At 39.0% G+C, this 18,879-nt stretch overlaps 1 protein-coding gene across 11 annotated transcripts in view; it reads right to left on the bottom strand.

The window, feature by feature from the left end:
• TCF4 (transcription factor 4) overlaps positions 1–18,196 on the bottom strand; it is a 901,809-nt gene extending 883,613 nt beyond the window's left edge. For 4 of the 11 annotated variants that reach the window (XM_033934006.1, XM_033933997.1, XM_033934046.1 and 1 more), the window contains exons 1-3: positions 17,043–17,172; positions 16,015–16,107; positions 14,554–14,626 (exon numbers count right to left, since the gene is read on the bottom strand). In XM_033934006.1, coding sequence (XP_033789897.1) covers positions 14,554–14,626; positions 16,015–16,086 — 145 coding nt within the window. In that variant the 5' untranslated portion in view covers positions 16,087–16,107; positions 17,043–17,172. Of the gene's footprint in view, positions 1–14,553; positions 14,627–14,969; positions 15,268–15,897; positions 15,985–16,014; positions 16,108–17,042; positions 17,196–17,271; positions 17,332–17,740 lie in introns of those variants that run through there. The other 7 variants (XM_033933979.1, XM_033934084.1, XM_033933989.1 and 4 more) reach the window with 7 other exon arrangements.
• Positions 18,197–18,879: the final 683 nt, after the last annotated feature.

The following is an 18,879-nucleotide window of genomic DNA, read 5'->3' as shown; positions in this document are numbered from 1 at the left end:
CGGTGAAATTGCCAGCTTTTACCTCCTTTCCGCATCAACTGACGCTTCAGCATTTCTTAGAGTGTCAGGAGCCAGCCACCATTTGGACGGATAATTAGGGAGCGGATCCCGCTGGGAGCCTGAGCGAGGGAGAGCTTGGTTCCTTTGGGCAGGACATCTCATTGTTGCCCCTGACAATCTCCACATCTGTCTGTCCAGCGGAAGGGCAAAGTGGAGAATCCAGCTCCATGGAGAAGGGCGAGGAAACCCCTGAGCTGGAAGGAAGAGAAGCCTCGGTTGTTGGAGCGCAACAGACCTGGAGCAATGCCAGAAGAGTTGGAGAACTGGCAGGAACTCCTGAAGTCACACTGGAAACTCTTCTTTGTGCCATTAAGAAAATGGATGTTATGGTGGAGAAAACTGCTAAAGATTTAGAGGTATTGGTAGCCAAGGAGGATTCTTTTGTTAATACAATTGAACTGGTAAAATAGGAATGTATTGATAAAATTCAAACAGAGACTGCCCCATTGAAAAACTCGATTGCTGAGATTATAAAAGATGAAAATGTAATTCATTGTAAAATTGAGCAAATTGAGAACTTCAATAGGCATGTTCTAAATTGTCCATAAATTCAAGCTATCTCTCTAATTGAAGTTTTTAAACAATTTCTTGTAGAAAATCTAAACTTTTCCCCGGCCAATAAATAAAGCATATTATTTACCATCTTTAAAAAATAAAAAGGCAACAGTTGGAAAGACAATTGAACCGGAGGAAAATAATCTTCAAAATCTTACCGCATTATTGGAAGATTCAATCACTGAAGTTAAAGAGGGAGCTACCATGATTATAAATTTTGTCTTTGAACAAGACTTATCGTTGATTATGAAATTATCATAGGTGGGACTCCTTTTTGCGGTCAGAAATTGTGGATTTATCCTGACGTTACCAAATCCACACAAGATGATACCAAGAAATTGGGAGCCACCTAGCTTCCTGCATATGCTTGTAAATGTGTTATTAAATATCTGGACATAAATTGTGTTGGTTTTTCTCCCTGAACATTTAAGATCTTTTTTGGATTTCAAGGGATTGACCAGTGGCACGGCTAGAGGCTCAAATTAATAACCGAGGGAATTAATAACCGTTTAAGCTATTTTCTTTTTGTAATTTGGTAATTGTAAATTCTCCCTTAATTTCTTTTTTTTTTTTTATAATTATACAATCTTATTTTACAAGAATTAATTCTTGTTACATTGAATACAGGGAAGAAAATTTTAACACAATAATACTTTTACAACAATTATCATAGTGATATACCCCTTCTTAGACCACAATAAACAGGGGGTGACCAAAACTAAAATTAGAGAGAAATTTAGAGGAATAGTACAAACAAAAAAGGCATAATGTATCTAGCGCCCATTACTATTATTATCCCTTAATCTTTAATGATCTGCTTAACATCTAGAAATTCCTTCAGATGGTTAGGAGAGAAAAAAACATATTTAACACCCAAGTACCTAACCAGGCATTTGCAGGGATACACCAATAAAAATGTTGCTCCAATATTTATAGTCTGTTGTCGCATTGCAAGAAATTCTTTCCTCTGTTCTTGTGTAGTCTTAGCTACATCAGGATATATCCATATTTTCCGTCCCCCAAATAATTTTTGGGAATTTTTAAAAAACAATTTCATAATCATATTCACATCCTGTTCAAAAACAAATGATACTAGTAATGTTGCTCTGTCCATTTCAGATGTTATCGTTTGTTCCAGTAGAGCCGTCACATTTGCAAAATCTATCACATTTGTCTCTCCTTCTCTTACTTTCCCAATCTCATTTCCATTTACCTTTCCTTTTCCGTCAGGCATCTTTTTATTTGGTAGGTAATAAATTTTATTAATTGGAGGAATACAATTTGAAGAAATTTCCAAATTCTCAATGAAGTATCTTTTCAACAAATCAATAGGTAACATTCCTGAAGTTTGAGGAAAATTTAGAAAGCGGAGGTTCAAACGCCTATTAAAATTTTCAAATTGTTCTAATTTCTTATGAATGGTGGAGCTGTCTTTAATTGAAGCCAATTTGAATTGTTGCAATTGTTGTATATCCACCTGCATTTGCTTGGCTTGGCCTGTATACTCTAACTTCATAGATTCAACTGACGCAGTCAATAATTCCAATTTTTCATTTAATTTTGTTACCTCTTCAGTTGATTTTTCAATTTTCCCTTCCATCCTCTGCAGCAATTGCCAGATGCTATTCATGGAGACCTCCGTCTGGGAGAGAGAAAAATCCCCTCTCTCTGCTGTTGTTGTTTCTATCTGCCGTTCCGCCGACAACGCTGTGCCCTCGCCGGGAAACCCCACGCTTTCACTTCCGGAAAGCGCCACAGCGTTTCGGCTGTTGCCGGACACGGAGGAGTCATTGGGGCCGAAGGAGACAGCGATGTCTCAGTGCCCGAAAGGGCCAGTGACTCCCTCCCGTCACCGCCCAACGCCGAGCTCTCCACTCCAGCTTGTATGGGCACCAGAGAAGGCGCAAAGAAACGATCCATCATCTGTTGAATCGGGGTGGACGTCAGGGCCGACGAGGCAGAGACCCTAAGCACCCCTTTCCTCTTAGAAGGCATCAATATCAGGTATAATGAAAATACAGGCTAGGAGCTTGTTGTCAGCGTCTCTCGCAGCTTCTCTACATCGCAGCCATCTTGGTCCTCCTCCAAAGCTCTCCCTTAATTTCTAATGTCTTCCCTCCAGCAAGTTATGGAGGTCTAAGAAAGATTTTGAATTCATTAAGAATAATATTGATATATGGGAGGTTTGTTTTCTTCTATTTGAATTTTGTTGAAATGAGTTTGATTTCTATATTTCTGAAATAAGTACAATAGTTTTACTTGTAAATTTTGATAAATGAATAAAAATAAAATAATTTTTTAAAAAGCCTAGAACAAGACCTTTTGGACATGGGAGGGGCCAGCAAAGTGATGGACTGTACACCCAGACATGGCAACACCGTAGTGGGGCACCATACAGGGCACTGCTGCAAACTTCACAAAAAGGGTGCCATATGTATACATCTCACCAGAACTCCCTTATAGGTTATTGTGAGACCCCCCAAAACCTACTAGACCCACCTGTCTACAACCCCAATAGCCCCAGATTACTTAAGCCACCTCTGTGCTGCTCTACTAGGGTTTCCTATGCCAGGTGCTGATGTTCTCGAGGCAGGCATGTACGTTTTTATTCCGATTTTTATGGTGTTGTGATGGGGTCAGTGATCACTAGGGGAGTGGGGGGGGGGGTCTGTACTTTGTGGCTGCAGTGGTTATCAGGCCACTTTGGATACCTTATGGGTACTTAGACCTGGTTTTACATTGCCTAAATAACAATGTACAAGTTCTGTGCAGGCAGCCTCGTTACACTTTCGGTTATACTTGCAGTACAACTAAGTCTAGGTCAGCCCACGTCCCGCTCAGATCCCGCCCTGACCACGCCTCCTAAAACACCCCTTTCAGCTCTGGGCATACAGCAGCACTGAAGAGGCCTAAGCTGTTTTTAAATACGTCTAAAACCCATTTCAGTTATCGGCACTTGGACGACTTATGTTATTAATCGTCCAAGTGCCGATTTAGACGGGATTTTAGACGTATTTTTGTTTCGATTATGAGCCCCTTAGGCTCCTAAATTGGCTTTTCTTTAAATTTACTTGGGCTGAATGCCTATATTTATACTCAAAATTCACTGAACTCTTGCAACAGGGGTGTATTTAGAATAGAGGAAAAAGTTAGGAGCTTAGAGGGCCAATTTCAAAAAGCTTAAGTCTGACCTGGAGGCTTCCCGCTAAACATCCAAAGTCAGAATCACAGAAACATCCATTTTCGAAAGCCAAACCATAAATGTCCAAAAATATTTTTTTTCCGAATATTGCCTACTTGGACGTCTTGAGCAACAGAACCCCATTTTCGACTACAAAAACATCCAAGTTGAAAGCACCCAAATCCAGACCGTTTGGACATGACGGTGGCCATCATTGCGATGGACTGGCCGCGACATGCCATCAGAGCAGCAGGACACCTTCGAGGGCACTGCTGTGAACTTCATACAAAGGGTGCCAGAAGTACATCTCACCATAACCCCTTTATAATTTATAGAGAGCCCTCCAAAACTCCCCCAAAACCTACTACACCTGTCTATCACCCAGCCCTTATGGCTGCAGATGGCACCTTTATAGCAGCATAGTAGGGTTTTGGTGACCTCACACTTTCCACAACAAATGTAGTGGTTAGAGTAGCTTATGGGCCTGGGTCCTCCTCTCTATGGTTCACTACCTCATCCATCAGGTTACTTAAGACACTTGTGTGATGCTCTACTAGGCTTTCCCATACCAAGTGCTGCTGTTCTAGAAACAGGTATGTACTCTTTCATTCAGATATTTGGGGGGTGGGAGAGGGTTAGTGAGCATTGGGGGAGTGTGGGGGAGTCATACCTTCATGTATCCAGTGGTCATCTGGTCAGTTTGGGTACCTTTGTGGCACTTAGACACTTCTAAATCAGGTTTAGCTCCAAATGTCAAAGTTCCATCCAGGACATCTTGGGAAAGGTTTGATTACCACCCAAAACGTGCCCTTAACATACCCCCTGGAACTCTGGATGCAAAGCGGAATTAACACCTCGCTAGATGTCCAGAAAAATGACTTTGAAAATCAGCACTTGAATGTTTCAGTGATTAAGACGTCCAAGAGACAGCTTATGATAGCTTTTGTACATTTTACATTTTTGATCATGAGCTCCTAGGCATTGATTTTCAATAGACTCATAAATCTAGGCAACCAAATGTCAGGCCTAAATTTATAAGCATAACTTTAAAACTTCTGAATTAGGAATTTTCAGCTGAAAACTCATGCTCCTAAAAATGTCTGATAATAGGACATGAGCTCAGATTTTGTTGTTTTTTTTTAATCAGAGCCTAAATTGGACTATATTAGGGATAGGTAACTTCAGTCCTTGAATGTCACAGGCATAAGAACATAAGCATTGCCATATTGGAACAGACCACAGATCCATTAAGCCCAGTATCCTTTTTCCAACAGTGACCAATCCAGGTCACAAGTACCTGGCAAGATCCCAAAAGAGTAAAACACATTTTATGCTGCTTCTCCCAGAAATGAGCAGTAGGTTTTCTCAAGTCCATCTTAATAATGGTTTATTTTTTAGGAAATTAGCGCAACCTTTTTTTAAACCCTGCTAAATATACTGCTTTTTTAAACCCTGCTAAGTATACTGCTTTCACCACATTCTCGGGCAATGAATTCCAGAGTTTAATTACATAGGGGTCCTTTTACTAAGGCGCGCTAGCCATTTTAGCACATGTTATATAGCGCGTGCTAAACGCTAATGCGTCCATAGAATAATGGGTGCATTAGCGCATGCTAATATTTAGTGCATGCTTAAACAGCTAGCGCATCTTAGTAAAAGCACCCCATAGCAAGTGAAGAAATATTTTCTTCGGTTTGTTTTCAATTTACTACTTGGTAGCTTTAATGCATGCTTCTGGTCTGACTACTTGAGAAAAGAGTAAATAAGCGACTCACGTCCCCTCTATTTATATTTTATAGACCTCTATCTTATCTCTCCTGAGCTGTTTCTTCTCCAAGCTGAACAACACTAGCACCTTTAGGCTTTCTTCATAGAGAAGTCATCTCATCCCCTCCATTATTTTCATTATCCTTCTCTGTACCTTTTCTAATTCCGCTACATCTTTTTTTGAGATGCAGTGACCAGAATTGCATACAGTATTTGAAGTGCAGTCACCCGGCTGAGCAATATAAAGGCATTATAACATTCTAACTTTTGTTTTCCATTTCTTTCCTAATAATTCCTAACATTCTACTTGCTTTCCTAGCCACCATTGCACACTTAGCAGAGGGTTTCAGTGTATCATCAGCAATGACACCTAGATCTTTAAGATTGGTTTAAAGACTTTTTTAAAGAAAATTATCCAAACCTTTTTTTTTAAACTCTGCTAAGCTAAAGGCTTTCACTACATTCTCTTGCAATGAATTCCAGAGTTTAATTACATGCTGAGTGGAGAAATATTTTCTCCAATTTGTTTTAAATTTACTACTTAGTAGCTTCATTGTATTTTTGGGAAAGAATAAGCAAGTGATTCACATCTATCCATTCCATACCACTCATCCCCTCTTTTAGTGATAGCAGTTTCTAGCACGGGGAGCCGCGCTGAATGGCCCGCAGTGCTCCCAATGCTCATTGAGTTCCTATGAGCGTCAGGAGCAACGCGGGCCATTCAGCACGGCTCCCCGCACTAGAAACTGCTATCGCAGTTTCTTAAAAGAGGGGGTCAGTATTGTATAGATTTATATAATTTCTCCCCTCAGCTGTCTCTTCTCCATACAATGGAGGCAGTATATGCAAATTTATCTCATCCATGGGTATTCTGAAAACCTGACCTTCCTTGGGCACTCAAGGATCAAAGCTGTCTATCCCTGCTCTATGAGTCTTCCCAGGAGGTCCTGCTTTCCTTGCTCCACCCATCAATATTAGTCTCAATTTGAGATCTCCTCCTCATCTATGATTTCCATTTTCTAAAATGTACATCAGTAATTCCCAAATCTGTCCTATTTTACCCTATTCCCAGTTAATTTTTCTGTTTATTCACAATGAATATGGATAAGATGTATCTCCAATGTAAGCAAATATATTTATATACACTCTATATGCTCAAAACTAGGGATCTGCATTCATTAGAGAACATCCAGTTCATTTGGATGCCTTAAATATATTAATGCATGCAAAATTGTTTGTATGCACATATACCTATGATTTAATTGTGCACAATTGATTTATGTGTGTTAAAAACAACTTCTAGAATGCACACAAAAACCCCAATGTATATTAAATCATAAATCAAAATAAATTGCAAATATCCATAACTGAAATGAAACTGTCTCAGCCATGCACAGCCCTGCAATACAGTGGCAATAACACTATACAGTATTTTTCCTAAAACACCAAATATGCTGCAAGCAATGATCTTGATTCATCAATTACTTTGTCAAAGCTGTCCACCACCTAATTTCTTTCAACTTGAATACAACTAAAGCTTTTAACTTCAAGTAAAAAGATACAAAGCAGTGCAGGTCCTCCATTAGCCCATCTAGAAGAGATAAAGATCAGCAAACAAGTTATAGGTGAGACTATTTTCTTGAACTAACCTCATGCATATCTGTCAAATAGCCCCTCAGTTGCATGAACGTAAGGGTGTCACCTAAGACTTACTCGTTCACCTTTATTTCTAAATAAAAATATAGAACCTGACTAAAGAACAACTCAATTCTAGCATGCATAACAAAAACAAAAATTCTGTCTTAGCACAATTTAAGAAGTTCTTTAACTACAGTTTAGTATGTGCTACAGGAAATTTTTTATTTATTTATTGGGATTTATTAACTGCCTTTATGAAGAGATTCACCCAAGGCTCGTACAGCAGGTATAATTCAACATACTTACAATTTTGTTAACAGTATAACAGTAATAAAAAGAGCAAGTATATACATAAATACAATGTTAAAATCAAGTTACAAGTTAAAATCAGCAAATTGAAACTTAATAATAGGACTACCAGAATGCACTAAGGGGATGATTCTGTAAGTGGTGCCTGCCATAGCATAAGAACATAAGAAAAGCCTTACTGGGTCAGACCAATGGTCCATGAAGCCCAGTAGCCTGTTCTCACGGTGGCCAATCCAGGTCACTAGTACCTGGCCAAAACCCAAAGAGTAGCAATATACCATGCTACTGACCCAGGGCAAGCAGTGGCTTCCCCATGTCTTTCTCAATAACAGACTCCAGGAACTTGTCCAAACCTTTCTTAAAACCAGCTACGCTATCCGCACTTACCACAACCTCTGGCAATGTATTCCAGAGTTTAACTACTCTCTGAGTGAAAAAATATTTCTTCCTAGTGCCTAGAAAACAGGGCACGTGCCATGTGTCAATCATAGATGGGGGACGCTTACAGAATCGTGGCTAGCAATAACCCTATCAAACAACTCCTCCACCTTTAGGGATGCAAGGCAGCTGATAGAAAATCATACTATCAGGTGGAGGAGTTGTTTGATAGTTTTAGCTCCCTTGAATTACAGCATAAAGTGGTGCATTGTTTGATTTAGCAATAGCCCTAAGCACCAGAAATGTAGGCCATGGTTTTACAGGCCTATATTTCTAGCACCTAGGGTCCTTGCTGAATCGCGACCAGCGGCACCTAGTGATGCTGAAGTCTGGCACCACCCCTAAACATGCCCACTTCCAGACTTTGACATCACTAGGCACCTCTAGGTGCCATGGACCCAGAAGACACCTTGATTCTGGGGGGGTCAATATTGATCAAAATCTGACTATGGGAAACCAAATATCTCAGGTTGTTTAGAAGGGATTTCATACTCTTTGGAAATTGCGCACTCTGAGGGCTTATTTTGATTTCTCTGCTTCTAAATTGTTGGTACAGTCGTTAGTGCTCAGCCACCTAGACTACTGTAATATTGTCTACCTGGCTGGCACTATGAAGAATTTGTTAAGACTGAAAATTATCCAAAATTCTGCAATGAGATTTATTTCCGGTCTGAAAATATGACTCTGTTTCTCAATTCTATAGGGAATTGCATTGGTTATTGGTGGAGGCAAGGATCATTTTCAAGTTGGGTTGTCTATATTATAAAGTCTTAGCTGGGGATGCACCTTCTTTTCTGACAGAATTATTCTGTTTTACATCCTTAAAATTCTCTCGAAGTGCTAAGACCCTTCTGACATTTCCATTGGTGAAAAGCTGTAAATCAAAGAGACATCAAGACCGGATGCTTTCATATCAGGCTGCTTTATGGGATATGGAGTTGAAATCTCTACTATTGATGTCTGTATCTTATCTACACTTTAGGAAACAACTTAAGACTTACTTATTTTCTAAGTTCTTGGGTCTTTAGCTTCTTATTCTCAGCTACTGTGTATTTTTAACTAATCTTGTGTAAACTGCATAGAACTTGAAGGTGATGCGGTCTAGAAATGAATTTTTATGTTATGTTATATGTTTTACTAGTTTTTAATAGTGGAGCCAATTATTGCATCACTTAAAACCAATTAAAACACTTAAGTTAGGTGTGGATTAGGCGCCTGTTGGCACATTTCAGTGAATTTTTCAGAATCCGGCCCTAAGTGCCACCTGACCCACAGGTATAAAACCAGTATTTGGTGCACCCTGAGCTTTAGTAAAAGGGCCCCTCAATTAATTTTAACTAAACACGGAAAGTGTTGATATCGAAGGTATCCCTTGCATCTTTTCAGTCCTAAAGTTAAAATGAAGAATCGGCACAAAAAGTTCCCAAAAGATCTGGGCAGACATTGCAGATAGCAAAGTACATCATTGATGGTTTTAAAACTGCTTTCTTTTCCAGTGTAAAGGTTTATTTTACAAAGTACAGTATATCAGAAATTACACAATGGAATATTTGGATGAAGGCGGCAACTTGTGAATAAGCCCTAACCGCTCACAGCAATTCTTACATTTCACTGAGGGGACACATACAAACTTTTAGGCAAACTTTATTTCTTCAGCGAGGACATTTAAAATGCCTTTATTATATTGCTTTTACATGATACTGTGCAACAAAAGCATGCTTCAAGATGGCAGCCTACTCAGCTCTATAACCATTCTTTATTTAATTAATTAATTTGTTTTCTATCTCGTTCTCCCCAACAAGCTCAGAATGGATTACAGGTTAAAATACATAATATACAGTTAACGGGTTACAATTTGCCATAGTTACAGCACAAGATTTTTTCAATACAAGTTGTTATCCTAACTCGACACATACTAGGAATCTAATACCAATATATATAAAATATACAGTTTGTAGGTTACTATTTGTTTTAATTACAGTGCAAGAGTTTTCAATACAAGTTTTTATCTTAATGTGACATACAGTATACTGAGGATCTGGTACCAATATACATTTCTTTGAAATCCAGTTAAAATCATGTTGTTGAAATCCATCACTACATTTTAGCCATCACCTCAACAAACTTTTACCCAAAAATTAAAAAGCTACATACAGCGCACCAGAGATATTACGACCAATACTGAAGACATGCTATCTTTTTATTACAGAGTAAGAAGTGTGATAAAAAATCCTTTGGCCAGAATTGTTACATTAATTCTCATTTTTTAAAAAATTATAGTCATAATTTAAAAGACAAAGAATTTCTACATTTGCACGCTCTGTTGTTCAAATACAAGCTGTAAATTAAGAACCTATTTTGCTGAATGTCTCAGATCAACGACAACTGCATGCAACCATACGTGAACAAGGTTTTCGGGAAACCAGATGATTCAATGAATTTGTTAAATAAATCTTGGGCTTAAAGCAAGCTTTTTACAGTTCTCTAAAAAGAAAAAGGCTAAGGAAGCTTTTGTACCGTTTAAGACAATTAACTTGAACTTGGTGAGGTTTGTGTTGACAAAGACTTCTTATAGGAGTGACCAAGCACAAAGCTTGCGTTGTTTTCTCAAGGCCTTTAGTATGCAGTCTGCAGAATTCATGTGCTGTGGACAGTCTTTACCAGATGCTTTAAAATGTGGATAAAAATAAGTACTTGGGGAATGAGAATCCAAAATACTCGTACAAAAAGTGTCAGGGTAGACAAGCAGCAGAAAAAAAAATAATAATAATAATAAAGCACGAGAAAGGATTAAATGGCTAGCAAATAGTGAACCGATGATTGTTTAGGATGACAGTTCCAACCATCTACTTTAAAAAAAATGTATTCCCAAATAAAAGCGAAAAAAAAATAAAATGTTATTTCACAATCAAATAAAACTAGTAATTAACCGCTGCTAGTTATATTCAGCAAACATTACCACTAAAGCAAACCAAAACTGAATAAAAAAAATATGTATATTTCAGGAAAACTAGCTTACTGTATAAGTTCATAACATCAAGTCAAGCTGTGTAAAAATAAATCTTTTGTATTATAGCTTCTCCTCCCCCCCCCCTCCCTATCAATACTGGAAACCAGATTCAACCCATCTGTGCTATGCCTGGGTTTGTTTGACAGGAGCAATGATTTACATTAACTATTTGGTGCCTGCTTAAAATCAACACACAGACTGAAAGAAAAGTCTTGAGAAGACTCTTCTAAAACAATTTTAGTCCCCAGCAAATACTACACCCCCCTCCCCCCCCCTCCAGTAAGTGAGGTCGCTGAATCATCATGGCTGACTCGTTTTAGTACTCTCTGCTGAACACCTGCAAACATCAAAGAAAAACTGTTGGTCCTTTACTGAGTTGACAAAAGCTTTTCATGTGAAAAATGCTTCCTGGGAATGTCAGAACTATGGCTCAGGTTACATTCCTTTCTCCCTTACAGATGCAGCGCTTCCAAAGGTGATGGGGAGCCAGGACTGCAACATGAAAGCCTAAATTTCTACCTTCCCCCCCCCCCCTATAAACCTTTGTGGGCTATCCATACACATAATGAAGTATTAAGTGACTTTAAAATACAAGATGTAACTGTTCTCGGAGAAGATGGGATCTTTTCCCTGTGCTTTGCTTCACCTCTGAGCTTGCTATATCTGTAATTGTAAAAGACTTTAAGGAAATGCAATTTCAAGTCAACACATAAGGTTGACATTTGTGCCTCTTCACACATTAAATGTCAATTTTAAAGCAGACACAAAGGAATAAAACATATATCTGTTCATATTGATGATGCTTGGTCAATCAGAAAAAAATAAATTCATAAAGTTAAAAAAACATCATTATTAGTTGGTGTAATTTGATTTAAAATAAAATACATTGTTTCATTCCAGGTGAAGAGATTCTGCGTAATCCCTGTCTGCTAAGATCTTTTAGGCAGAATGTGCTGTGCACTGCTTGCCAGATTACTTTGCAAGAGCTGGCTTTGCCCGAACTAAAAGCTCACACTCCATGTGTGCCCCAGCATTACAAAGAGGCAGCAGCAATGTGGGAGGCAACGGATACTACTACTCCATGAACTCAGGAAACAAAAGATTCTCCCTACTCCTTTTTCTTTTCCTTAAGTATATGTTTTCAGGAAATGGAAACAAGGACAACGGGACAGGGCGTTAGCATAATCACAGATTAGGAGGGGGGGGGGGGGTTTCCGCCATGTCTTCAATTCAAAACCATTATTTAGTTTCTAAAAAAACGATCATAAAATATTTTAAAAAGTACAAAAAAAACAACTGCTCTGAGAGCAAAACTTGATAACTAGCGAGTACTGATCAATTATCAAGGCCTCCGTTTAAGAGAGAAATATCATGTTAACTCTTATGATGTTCTTAGCCTATATTTACAAAACATGTATTCAAGATATTAAAAGAGTACAAAAGCTGAATGATAGATCAAGTCTGCATATTGTATGTTATCATATGCAATGAGTGAGGGTGTTGTGCATCTCAAGGAGGGGAAAATATCTTAATGTTGAGATTGGCAAGTTAAAGCAATCATTTTGGTTATAAAATATTATTGTCTCAAGACTGCATCTATTCAACTACCTGTATGTGGTTGACATGATAGCAAATTGCCAACCAGTATTTAAGCCTGAATGACTATAACCTGCACAGAGTGGCAGATGCAGCTTCACCTTTGTTGGGCAGACTAGATGGACCAAACGGGTCTTTATCTGCCGTCATTTACTATATTACTGGCAAAAGAGCATGTGCACGACCAAGGGGTTCTGTATCTCAAGGGCACTAATTTACATCAGTGCATTAAAACAATGTGCATGCCAAAGAGATGTGCTAAAATTATATTAAGTTTCAGTTTTACAGCTACCGAAAAACCTAACACTGCAAAAACCACACATCTCCATGTACTTCGTTTGGCATTAGATACCTTCCTTGCAAACTCTCATCAGACAAATCTCAAGCACCAATATTCTGAGCAACTCCCTTCAAGCAAGTCTAATGATCTACCTCCACACTAAAAAAAAAAAAAAAAAAAGCAGCTCTAAATACATACTTTCCAAAAACAAACAAGGGACTTTGTTAGAAATATTGTGTATTATAACAGTTTTGAATTGGTAAAAGTTGGATTGTTTTGTGCTAGGTTAAAAAAAAAAAAAACTATTTGATGCAAGCAAATTACACCAACTAACACTGAATCTCTGTGATTTCCTTTAGGCCTACAAAGTAATCCACAACACAAGTCACGACAAAGAAAGGACAAGATACATGCCACAATAAAGCCAACCAGTAATTTGTAAGGGTCAAATAACAGACTAAGAATGCTTTAACCAGAGTTCAGCAACCACAGATAACACATCTTAAAAAGCTAATGCTGTACGGGCAAAGCTAAAAGAAAACAGTCACAAAGATCTTTTTTTTCAACTATCCTGACTATATTGGAAACAGTCAATCAAATTCATGAAATGGTTGCATAAGATGCAAAGTACGAAAGGTCTGTTTAAATACTGAAGCTCAAACTAACAGCATAAGCATGCTGTGTACACAGCGACTAAGAAATATATCCAGTAGCTGTTTTGCTGTACAGACTTGTCGACATGAGATATCCTGGTCTAAAATAATATTCTGGGTAGGTAACCTTGCGCAATTGCTAGACCTCTTCCACCATTGCAGCTATTCAACTCAACATGCACTTACGCCAAGTCCAAAGGGCTGCAAAGAACATAGGTATCCTTTTATAAATAAAACTCAATATAACGCAAATGCAGAAATTTCACATGGGCAAATCTTGGCTACTATTCATTTCTAATTGAAGCTGCACTTATACATTTAAATACTACCTCTGTTTAAAACCCGCCTGAGGATGCCAGATAGTCAGTGACACACAGGTTCCTTTGTGAACAGCCCTGACATCTCTGTTTGTCACTGCCAAACAAGGATCCTTTTCTCTTTCTTTTTTTTATCTCACAATATTTTTTTAAAAAAAGGTTTACCGTAATAATGTAAATGGAGTACAAAAAAGTATACAATCTTATGAAATAAATAACCTTCAAAGAAGACAGAGTAAAACAGCAACACCATCAATTTAATTAATTTCCAAATAGAAGTATTTTAGTGGCTAAACTGGGAATCAATTAGAATGTCTTCATGTATGAACCAGTGCTAGCTAACCTCTAATGTTGTCACCAAGATAAATATTGAGAGGTACACCTGCTTCCTGTTCAGGAATGCATTGATCTAAAAAATGTAGATCATCATAGGCTCATTCCACACTATCACTTTGATTTTGTTTGATTTATGTTGCAACAATATTTGCTGTTTTGGCAGAAAGGTGGAAACATTTACTAGGTTAGCTGACATACCAAATAGAATGCATTAGTGTCTAAACAATACATAAGCATACATATATATATATATATATATATATATATATAATGTATATAAAAGAAGAATAAATTAAAACACTCACATGGAGTCTCAAGAACAATCCAAATTAGGTAAACACAACCAAGCAGTTATTATAAACATGGCCAAATTACTTTCACATAAGCATACTAAGCATAGACAGTTTACATACTTGAGCCAGTAAAATGTCCACTTGCCAGAGAGGTTGGTCCATTTTTTCCACTGCTTACAGGAGGCGAAAACATCTAAAAAAAAATAAAAAAGATAAAAAGAGCACAAGATAAAGAAATGAGGTCTTATATTATTAAACAAACACAACTGAATCGCATACCACCCACAAATACTGCTGGAAACAAATTACAACTAGGAAACTCAATTAAACAAAATAAATCTGACCTCAGCTTGGAACTTCCTAGCTCCCTCTATTTTTCTAGTCATGCAACATGCACATTTACTGTATTTTGCCAGCTCTTACAAAATTCCAAAGACCATATGCAGTGTTATTGGATCGATTCATTGTGGGACCCATCCTGAAACTATCCCTAAAAAATAGTAGGGGAGGGGGAAGAGGGGGAAGTTTGTTTGAACCTTTGCCATAAGAGCAGCAGCAATGTCCACGTCCATCAATGATTTCCCTGTGTCATGTGCACCAAAATAATTCAAGTGTCACCTGCACTAAATTATCATTTCGCCTAACATGAGAGCAATTTGAAGCAAGACTCTCCAGGTTTTTTTTTTAATTTAGATTCTAATTGGTTTCTGTTATTCGACGTGTCTACTGGATACGCACCTTCACTGAGTCAGAGACTGAAAAAAAAAAATCTTTCAAATGAAAAGTATAGCTAAATGGGCTGCAGGCTGCCTTAGGCTACGTTTCCTGTGCAAACTTCCGAAAGCCATCATCTCTATAAAGGAAATTCTCTTTCCTAGTAAAATAAGTCTGATTTGCAAGGTGGTTTTGCAAATACGGTCTACACACTAATCTCATTTGAAATTTAGGGGGCATACACTCTCTGATATGGACTACTGCAAAAAAAACAAAAAAAAAACTCAACACATCCAGTGAATGTTGACATCCAATGAGGTGCACAAGAAAACAAAGAAACCAAAAGCAGGGCATGAATTTTGGGATTCGGGGAGGGGGTGTGTGAAGAGGAACAGACATTTTACTACATCAGATTATCTACAATAGGGTTTTGTTTTGTTTTTTTTATAAAAAAGTGAATCAGATTATCTACGATAGCGCTGTACAATGTTTCCTATACTTCCAGCCAAAGTAGGTTGTCGTTTTTAAAATGTTAAAAAGGTGGGGGGGGGGGGGGGAAGAGAACAAAAAAAGTGACTAGTGGGAAATCTGCCAAGACTCTCTGGTGATCCAGAAAAATTACAATAGGGGGAGAAGGGGGGGGGAGAGAGAATAAGCTGTATGGACAAGATCTTGCCAGTCTCTACCTAGTTACATACATTCAGCATAAAATGTTTTAAAAGTCACTTTTTTAAAAGCGTGCATATTTACCATGGGCTAGCCGATTAAAATTACTCATGTACAGTAGTTAGATCACAGGTTTCTTTAGGTTAACAGATCAGATAGATATTTTTACAGCTGTTGTTAATTTCCACCGTTGTTTCTTACCGCACTGAAATCCAGTAAATCACTGAGTTCTTTGTCCGTCCCTAAGGCAGCCATTCGCTGTTGGTGATGCATTTTAGCAAAATCACACAAAACCTAGAAACATGGAAATAACCGCAATCAGAAACCCAGTCCCGAGTGTTAAGATAACAAACGGATGTTGGAGACTGGGGGAAGTGGGTAGAGAAATATCGAGAGATGGAGAGAGGGAGCAAGTGGCAAACAGGGAAGGGGGAAGAAAAAAAAAAAAGGGAAAAGAAAAAAGAAACGACGATTGTATATTTCCAGAGAAGCGATCAAACCATCAACACATCCATGCCAAAAGCAAGATCCCCCTCAAAAAAAAGGAGGCACTCTCAGCGCATCATTTATGCAACAGGAGGTATAAAGCGAGAAATGAATGGACCCGACAGGAAAGAAAACTAGCAACCATCCGCTCCTAACTTTTTTTTTATTCCATTCCTATGAAGTATCCTGGAAAAAGAAAGAAATGCACCCTCTTGTCAGTGGACAGTATAAAAGGGGGGGAAAAAAAGAGATGGATTTGCCTGGGGGGGGGAATCAGATTTATTTTTTTGCAATTATACAAATGCTTCATTTCTGGAAGAGAAAAAGTCAGGCCTTGGTCAGGGCTACTGGGAGCCTCCACTCTCATTCAGTGGAAATAGCAGTCCACATGTGCGCCCAGGACAAGGCAAAGGAGAGCGTGTCCTCGCGGCCAGACGGATACCCTAGACGGAGAGGGATAAGGGAACTACTGAAGCCTCCTCTGCCTGGGGTCACACACATCCTGGGGCAATAAGGAGACAGGAGGGGGGGGGGTGGAACCCCCTAAAAAACCAAACAAACTACAAGCTGCATCTTAGAATCAATGCCCTGTGCAAGCACGGCTCCTCAAGCCAAGCCACGAAAGCAAGTTTCAGATCAAGGGGGGAGGGGGCAAAATCTGATACCACGCATACATCGAGACATACACATGCAATGCATTTCTGGCACGGGGGTGCTGCGCCCCCCCCCCCTCCCTCACCAACCTCAGAGAGCTCGGGCAGGGGAGGGAACCACCATCGCCGGCTCACCACGCGCCTAAAGGGGTCCGCGCAAGAAGCCGCGCGAGCCCGCGTCTCTCGAGTGCCCGAGCCGGGCTGTTTAGTTCCTAACCGTCCCGAGCCTCCATCCCCTCCACATCCATGACACACAGGCAGACACGCACACGCACACACACACGCACACGTTATAACCCCTGCGCCTGCCATCCGATACCCAGATTTGTCCTTCTCTCGAGCTCGCGCTGAGACCGTCGCTCGAAAGCTGAAATGCCCGTTCGGGGTTCCTAGATGGGAGAATGCCGCTGTTCTTCTTTCATTTCCAAGAGAGTATTGCTGCAAACTTTTTTTTTTTTTAATGCAAAAATTCAGTCATTTCATGTACACTTCTTAAGTGCGATTCCACTCCCAATTATTCTCTGGACCCCGTTTTATTTCCACTATGATTTTAGGCCACTTCTAATCAAACTAGCTCACTTTTCTTTTTTTTTGGTCCTGCCGGGTAAGCGTTTCTAAAGCAGAAAATCCAACCCATGCTTCCTAAAATCTCGTGTACTCTCCCCAAGTCTATAGATATAAAACGGCACTACATAAATTGTTCTACTCCCGCATTGGGATCAACATTTATTAATGTAAAAAAAATAATAATAATAAATAAAACTGTGTGACAGCAAACGCGACTTTACCTTAATAGCCACAAAACTGTTCAATATTCCGAGCAAAAAAAAAATAAAAAAATTAACAGATCTTCTGCAGTGCTTATTTCATATATGTTGTACCAAAAGTACTTTAAGTGATATCCTTGCTCCAACAAGGTTGGGATTATCCACGTGTATAGATTATACCTGGCTTTGTATTGATTATCCTCACGTAACTTGAACAAATTCCAAAAAAAAAAAAAAAAAAACCAACCACACACAAAAAATCCCCCGTCCAAAAATCCAACTTTTTCTTTTCTCTTTGTCCTTTAAAACATCATTTGTTTTGTAAAATAAAGTGTATTAGCTTGTATATTTTTATTTTGTTCCCCTCGCTAACCAGCAATAACTTGTTCCAAGTTTACAGATTTCTCATCATTGACTCCCGTGGAGACATTGACAATAGCACGTTTCTCTGTAAAATACATTGTAATCCATTCACATCCGGGAACACGCGGCTTATAAAGAGAAAACTCTCTCTAGCCTTTAGCACACACAATGTCGGCGACGCCACCGACCATAGACTTACTGTGCTCCGAGGCCAGAGCGTCATCAAATATGGCGCCCAGGAGGCGACGTCACGCCTAGGACGTCGCTCCTGGATGGCGTAACGAAAGCTGCAAAATGGGAGGCAGACGAGGTGATCACGGGTGTGACCCATGCGCGTTTTTTAATATCTTCCTCTCCCCTCCCCCGCCTTTTTTTTCTTTGCATTTCTGGGAAAAGTGCTTCTTCGAGCGCGGGAAATTGCAAAGGAGTGAGGAGGCGGTGCGAGGCCTAGGCAGCAGGTCTCCATGGTGACATGTTCCAAATCCCGGCTGGGAGTTTTAGATTCGGATTTCTCTGCAACAATATTTTGATAGTTGACTTAATAGGTCTCATTGAAAAGATCTGTGACTGCTTGAGCAATGGTAGTTCTTTTTTATGCTCTTTCTCTTTTGCTGTTATGTAATTGTTTGTATTAGCGTTATTTTGTATGTGATTTTTGTTCCCCGCTTAGATTTGTGGATAGGCGGGTTATAAATAATTTTAAATAAATAATACATTGAAAAGGTCTGTTCCCCGTATTGAACAGATGCAAAAATAAAAATTGTGACTAAAGAAAAATGTTATCGCTGTCCTTTTAA

The sequence above is a fragment of the Geotrypetes seraphini genome, chromosome 1 (assembly GCF_902459505.1).
Source record: "Geotrypetes seraphini chromosome 1, aGeoSer1.1, whole genome shotgun sequence".
NCBI lineage: Eukaryota > Metazoa > Chordata > Amphibia > Gymnophiona > Dermophiidae > Geotrypetes > Geotrypetes seraphini.
The sequence above is the reverse complement of the archived record's forward strand: the minus strand, read 5'-3'. Positions and strand labels throughout refer to the sequence as shown.